Source organism: Eurypyga helias, unplaced genomic scaffold (assembly GCF_000690775.1).
Source record: "Eurypyga helias isolate BGI_N326 unplaced genomic scaffold, ASM69077v1 scaffold11884, whole genome shotgun sequence".
NCBI classification, from domain to species: Eukaryota; Metazoa; Chordata; class Aves; order Eurypygiformes; family Eurypygidae; genus Eurypyga; species Eurypyga helias.
The window spans coordinates 3,280-11,109 of record NW_010246836.1 but is presented as its reverse complement, the minus strand read 5'-3'; the positions used below and the strand labels follow the sequence as shown (position 1 = coordinate 11,109).

Here is a 7,830-nt window from a genome sequence, read left to right as displayed (position 1 = left end):
ATTTTGCTAGCTGGAGTTTAACCACAACACAATCACAGCCTTACAGCCCATAAGCAAATACAAATGAGGACAAAAGAGTTTATTTCCTTCCACAAGCAGTTTACTAATCATGCTTTTCCCCCCCTCAGATTAACTCCGTCTACAGTTTTAGTGGCTGTCTCAGCAATTTACAGCTCAATGGAAGATCAATTACTTCAGCTTCCCAGACATTTAGCGTAACGCCTTGCTTTGAAGGCCCATCAGAAGCAGGAACATACTTCTCATCAGAAGGAGGATACGTTGTCCTTGGTAATACACTATTAAACAAATGTATCCCATAATAAGACTGTTGTATTCACTGCGCTTCAGAATGGCATATTTCACTAAGGGGTGTGGTGATTTCTAAGGTTGTGAGCTGTAAGATTAGACACAGATCATTATTGTGGTAAGCAGCTGATTTGACAGGTCACAGTGTCACCATGATACTTAACAAGCTGTTACATAAATACATGTGTATGTATTTCAGGTAATTAGAATAAACTTCAGAACGAACAGATTATATTATGACAAAAATTATCACAGACATATAGAAGTCAATGTGGATAAGACCAAGTATACCAGCAAATGGTCATTCCTTAGTTTTGTAATTAATAAAACAATATGTAACTCAGAAATCTTAAGGAAAGGCTTTCTGCTTGTCTTGATAAAGCACAGTGTGACGGAACACATCTTTTCTGTCATTTAGGCCTGCTGTGTTCCAGGAAGTGTTTTACGAGGGGTTTTTGGTCATGTAGGCTTCAATCTGAGCAGGAAGGGAAACTGCACAACCCTGTTCATTGGCAACACCAAGAAGAATTAGACAGTGTTTCTAATTTGCTCCCTGGCCTGCCACCAGCTTGAAAAAGGGGGGTTCTTCTACTGAATCATCAAAGCTCAAGTGAACTCCCACTCCTTGTGTAAAGAATGTCTAGTAAAGAATGCACAGTAAGAAACTGCCAAAAAATATGGATAATTTACTTTCTGCTGTCCATTTTACTGCTAAGAAATGTTTTTAAACAAAATACATTTTTAAGACTAATGAGAAAAAGAAAGAAACCTTCATTAGTACTTCAGGCAACCATAATCAAATCAAAAGTTGACCTGGGTCACTGACAGCACCCCACGCCATCTCTTCACATATGTGTGCTGGCACAGTTCCAGTAGTTCTAAAGACAGAACAACTAAGTCCCACCCTGGGGCTCTGAACTTCCCTTTTGACTTTGAGTAGACATACAATTTTATCACTAACTTAGTACAAAAAGAATGTTATTTTTTTCCCTTCACAGATGAATCCTTCAGTTTAGGCCTGAAATTTGAAGTTGTTTTTGAAATACGTCCCCGAAGCAGCTCAGGAATCCTACTGCACGCTCACAGCATGAATGGAGAGTACCTGAACATGCACATGAGAAATGGACAGGTACAACAAATGTCACATTCCCTCCATTGCTTTGACTGGTTCCTCTCCTAACTACTTGGGCTGAGCTACACGCAGCTTTTGTCTTACAAATTTGACATTAATTCATTCTTATTTCTCTCTTAAATATATTAACTGCTTAGATTAGGCAACCCAGATATTTCTTTTAAAATAGAAAAACTAACACTTAAGATTAAATCAGATCACTTTACTGATACCAACTATAAATACTTAATGAGCAGTTGAAAAGCAGCAAGAGCATTGACTTTTTGGTGCTCTTCTTTCATCCACACATTAAAAATGTATCACAGTTACAAGTAAGGTAACTGCCGATGAATTTTCATTTCTTGTTTGTTAAGAGATGGGTGTGATGGGGAGAGTGAGGGACAGGGAAAATTCCGATTGTCCGTTGATCTGGTTCCTATAGCCTCTGGATTTTTGTAAGGCTGTCAGTTGAACAACAGAGGCTTGAAATGAGCTGACCAGACAGTTGTTGCAGTTATTTTTTAAATCATGTTCATTGCTAAAAGCTGGATGCCATCATGCCACACACTGCACACATACAGTAGTAAGTTGAAGTCTAAGTGGACAAAACATGCAAAGGTTTAGAGCAGGGGAGGTATTTTTTTTTCCTTTTTGCAAAAAAAGTAACCCAGGGCATAGCCAAAAGACAGAGCAGTGTGGATGTTCTTTAACCACTGCAATGCACTACCCAGTATCTGACTCTGAAGCAAAGTGGAAGAGTATTTAAGTAAGGCTTAGTGTACCTTGGTTAGAAATGCAACACCTGAGGAAACATGCTGTCACCTCTCTTAACAAGAACAGGAATGACAGCAGAGTGCCTGAGTGGACAGTTTAACATAGGGATTCATCCTAAAGCAAATCATAGAATTACCATAGAATGGTCTGGGTTGGAAGGGACCTTAAAGACCATCCAGTTCCAACCCCCCTGCCATGGGCAGGGACACCTTCCACTAGGTCAGGTTGCTCAAAACCTAATATAGGTGACCAAATGTTCTGTCATTCAGAGAATCTATTTTTCCATATTGACCATAGAGAGCACGAGGCACTTCAATTAGACATCTAACTTTTGACCACTGATTAGGTAAGAGAAAGCCCATTCTCACACCTGTAGCTACTCCTTGGTGAACTAACAAAGAACTTCCAAAAGCACATTGCATCACTGGGTGTCATGCCACACTTAAAGGTCGCATCTGTATACTGCTGGTCCAGCCTAGTTCTTGTTATGTAAAGTTCTGACGGAAGGTCTTCACGTCCAGAAACTTGTCTGGTTTTCCAACTGTATCAGTTGGTCTAACAAAAGATATTGACTCCCTTACTGCTTCTAACCTCGATTCCTGTATAACGCATATGCAGTTCATAAACAAAATTCACCCTGGAAAAGCAGCTCTCCCCTGCTTGCCACCGTAACAGGTACACCACTTACCTTCTTAGTAAGCATTTGTGGTTCTTACCATTCTCTCTTCAAATGCATTACCAAACGGCTTGTTTTGTGCAAATATTTTTGCTGGACAGATAAGAAAAACCAGCACCTTCAATTCATTTTTTAAATGTACATATCTCTCTATCAGTACAGCTTGTCTGTGTGATTTATTAAGGAGCAACTTTCTCTCATGATTCTGCTTTTGCTTTAATCACTCCTATATATTTTGTCCAAGGGTGGATGAAAGAGAACATGAGGATCATTTCAGTCTGTTTTCTGGTAACCTTGTAGAAAAAAAAGTTTTTAAATGTCCTAGTTACAACTATATTGAAACAGAGATCCTTTAAAATTCAACACAAGTGGTTTCCTTGCAACCTTTTCAGTCAACAAGGTGTCGGCATTAACAGGGACAACTTAGACATTTGAAAAGCCCGAGTGGCTGGACCCTGTTTGGAGTTCCCCAGCAATCAGCCCTGGGAATCTTGTGCCCCACAACAGGGACACGATGCTGCTCTGCTGCATCCGTAGCATTTCCATGCAGAAAGATGTTAATCCACTTACCTAAATCAGAGGTGCGAAATTCAGAATCAGGTTCACTTTCTAGCTAAGACTGTACAAGTACCTTAGAAGTCATTCTTCAGTTCCCTATCTATTCCTTTCTCACATCTTGTCTGTTTGCTTATACGTACGTTTTCATGACTGTTTTCCTTATTAAGTGCCTAGCAAGATGTCAAAATATCATTTGATGCCTCTAAATACTAACTTACCACACAGAAAATTATAGAGTAGCAGCACTAGAAAATTTGAGTAAAATCAGTTATTTTTTAATCTTTTTTTTGAACTCTTCTTTAAGTTCAAATCAGAAACGTTGCAAATCTGTTGAATCTAAAAAAAAAAACCACCCCACAACCACCAAACAACTCAATCTGTGAATTACAAAGGTGCTTTATTTCAAAGAATTCAATGAATTTTTTTTTCTTTCACTTACATACTAGACATGTTTTGAGTAGGGAATACAGCATTATTACAACAGAAGGAAAAAGGAGAACAGGAGGGAGGTTAATGTGGTGACTAAGTTATTTTACTTCAGGTTACCGTGAAACTGAATAATGGAATCAGAGATTTTTCAACTTCAGTGACACTGAAACAGAGTCTCTGCGATGGCAGGTGGCACCGAATTGCAGGTCAGTAAAACATGATCATCCCCCAGGTAAGGTGAGAGTCCACTTCCCCCTCCCCAGATATCCATTTCCACAGGCTAGCGCACTGGGAATGGGGTCATATTTTCAGTCCCTCCCTTTCACCTGTCAAGACACAAGTTCGTGTGCAAGAGACAGTCATATTCCTCCCTCAGATACAGGAACTGTGGAGCTTCCTGGGAGGACAAGCACAAGTTCCTACAAAGAACAAGCAAAGATGGAAGCTCCTTGTTCAAAGAACACAAGACAGCCTAGATCAAATGCTGGCAACCTTTCCTAAGTCATACACCAAATTATATTCTTCCTTTCCCAACTAGAGGTTAAGTAAGTTGGTAGAATGTAGTAGGCACAAGTATATGCTGCCCTTAAAGGTCAAATAAACGGGACAGATCTGGAGAGCCCCTGCTGCACACAGACAGCTGTCTACAGTCAGGATTTTGCCCCTGTGACAGCCAGCCATCCTTCTTTCCTGTGTTTGAAATGCAAAAAGCAATCCTAAACCTCAGGTACTTGGAACTTCCGACTTCCTGTCTAGGTGCTGACTTGGGATGCCTCTCAGTGTCACATCACATGTGCGCCCTTTCCCCATGCATTCTGGTTTCCTTTGAAGGAAACACAGGCATACAAGCAAGGAAAAAACCTCTCTGCATTTTAATACAGCCCCTATTGGAATGATTTGGCAAACAGTTTTACTAAGCCACATGCCATTGTATGCTCATGCCCTGCAGCCTAGACACAATCAAAAGCCCCACCCATAAGCACCCTTGTTCCCACACTGTATATCTTCCATCTGCCCTGCTCTGTGCTGGGATCTGCCCACGTACTGATGGTTCACACCCCATCTAGCAAACACTACATCAAACTACTCAGATCAAACCACTCAGCTCAAACCGGTAACTCCAGTCTGTCATAGAAAACTCAGGTGCTACTTCTTACAACCTTCTTCATCCCTGTTCCTTCTTCTTTCAGTTATTAGAGATGCTAATGTGGTGCAGCTGGACGTAGACTCTGAAGTTAACCATGTGGTAGGGCCACTAAATCCAAAGGCAATTGACCACAGGGAGCCAGTGTTTATTGGAGGTGTACCAGGTAAGTTTGGGGCAGCACTGTGGTATGTTCTTCTCATATTTCAACACCGTTTCCAGAGAAAGCACAGAAACTTAATTTTCTTTTCAAAAAAGAACAAAAGATATGTGAACAACCTGGTAAAATTCCAAGGCTCAAGAGCTGATCAGAAATATTCTGCCTTGAGTTGTCATATTAAAAAGGTGCTGCTTCATTGAAATTAAAACCATTGACCATTACTGGAGGGTCAGGTATGGAGTCTGTAGAGAAGTCAGCTAGCTAGAAAAAAAAAAAAATGATTTTTTCCCCCTTTACTTTCCAGTATGGGCTCACTGTTTTTTTTTTTTAAGAAGTGATTAATTTATTTATGGGATTGGAAACTCACTGTAACTGGAGGCTTAAGGTTTTGTTGCTGGTAGGCTTCCTTCCTTTTCTTCAAGCAATGTCATCTTGGAACACAAGACAAAACATGAAGATTCTTTTTCTGACTAATGATTTCCATCGCACAGATGTCTGCTAATGTGAATTTGTGACTCACAGACCATCTGTGTAGCGTGGGCCAAGATTACTACATTTACTTCCCTTATTCAACAGACAGAGCTACTCTGTTGGGGTTCATGTACAAACTGTAATCAACACTACGTGATTCAATTTTTAAGCCATCTCCTGTACATTTCTCATTGAAAACATGCAGCATTATTTCTCTGTGTCTTGCATATCAATCACGAACAGCTCTAACTACAAAATTTATTATATTGCTTATCTTGGATTAGTGGCTTGAGTGTGTGATGTTCTCATCCATCCCACACTACCAGGAGGAAAAATGAGCCTAAAGGGAATAATAAAATCTATGTGCAGATGCCTGTTCACTCTTTAAATCCAAACTGGAATTTTATTAGCACAGAACTCTTCCCAGAGAGGTAATATAAAGTGGTAATTGTGAATGCTGCTCTGCTTCATAATAGAGCCTTCTATTCCTACATTAATTATAGAAACCTAAAGCAATGCCATATTTTGGCTCTATAATGCTACTATCACCCTGACACAGAAAAATCTCAGAGTGAACTTCACGACAACAAACAAGATATAATACTAACTAATACCATGTAAATATAGTAAACCAAATGCAAACTAACAAATCAGACACAGATGACAATACATGCAATGTTAAAAGAAATTAATAACACTCACCCTGGCATTCACCTACTGATACTTAAAAGAAAATGCAGTTGTCAAAAAATGCAAGATTGTGCCTCTATTGACTATGTAGTATCAAGGTTTTTACACAAATGCAGATAACTAATGGCTTCTAGGACGCTGGCAGTAAGCCAGATGTTTTAAAAGACCCTCAGAAGATTCAGCAGAGCTCCACTTAGTAGCAAATTGAAAGGATTCTGCCACCAAACTGCTTATTTTGGTCATCATGACTTCTATTTTGCTTCTTCCAGAGTCTCTGCTAACATCCAGCCTGACTACACGCAACTCCTTTGTTGGCTGCATTCGTAACTTCATGATTGATGAAAAAACAGTGAGTTTTAGTAAAGCAGCTTTGGTCAGTGGTGCCGTAAGCATCAACACGTGCCCAGCAGCCTGATAGTGCACTGCATCATCAATCCTGTCAAGTTCCTTAGACCACAGAAAGAAAAATAGAACAAAAGAAACCATGTTCATCAAGAAGAGAAGAATGAAATAGGAAGGATGCATCTACAGAAAGCAGTATGTTTGAGGGTCACTTCTAATGTATGCAAACAAAAATCACCAAAGAAAAGAGGGCTGTTGCTTCTGCACTTCTCTTACTATACCACAAGAGTGAGCTTTACCATTTCTTATAGTGTATGTGTGGCCAGTCTGTTACATGAAAATGTGAGATTATAAGAGAAATGAAAGTTATATTAAATATGTTACTTTCAAGATAGATCCTCTACATCATTTCTTTCCATACCTTAGGTCACCCTTTGTTTCTCAAGAAACTGTTTGCTAATGCACATTAAAGAGTAAAACTAGATAATAGACTTAAATAGCAAGCAACCGTGTTCAAAGATTATTATTTTTTAAAAATTCAACTCATTTATATATTCCTTAATTAAAAAGGGGGGCAGAGAGTATACAAATTATGTACGCTTACAATCAATGAAAAACAAACATATTTTCTTCCCCTTCTAGACTTCACGGATATGTCCAAGCACAATGTAAAGATACAATGTGTATCTTTTAAGACAGACACTTTATATAAACTGATTGCTTACCTAAACTAGGTAATTTTAGAGCAATGACTTTCCTTATGTAGGATGGGATGTAGAGAACAGAGAAAATTCAAACTTGCAATTCTTTTCTCTATATTTTTAAATGCACTTACATACAAACACAGCACTAAATCCACAATCTGACTGTGATCTCGTTTGCACTAATATAACCCAAGTAAACACGAAGCATAGAAAGCAGATTCATATGCACAGTTTCAAGCAAACCCCTTATCACATAAAATCATCAGTTCCTTGCAAGACTGCTGCAGGACTTCAGTTTACAGCAGCAATCCTCAAATAGGAACACATTCCTGTGGAATGTATCCCAGAAGATATACTGCTGCAGAGGAACTGGGGGCAAAGGGCTGCAAATCTGAGCTATGTTAAAACCATAGAAGGCGGATGGAGAGTAATACTAGGCTATAGCTCATGGTACGCTTGAACATC

The 7,830-nt window shown here is 39.3% G+C and overlaps 1 protein-coding gene across 1 annotated transcript; it reads left to right on the top strand.

Annotated features, from left to right (window-relative positions):
- Positions 1 to 128: 128 nt before the first annotated feature.
- On the top strand, positions 129 to 6,945 carry LOC104508811 (laminin subunit alpha-4-like; the record flags this gene model as incomplete). The annotated part of the gene is made up of 5 exons (XM_010150548.1): positions 129 to 288; positions 1,305 to 1,435; positions 3,967 to 4,060; positions 5,045 to 5,164; positions 6,589 to 6,945. Coding segments are annotated over 5 exons (651 nt in total), but the record flags the coding sequence as incomplete, so codon positions are not given.
- Positions 6,946 to 7,830: the final 885 nt, after the last annotated feature.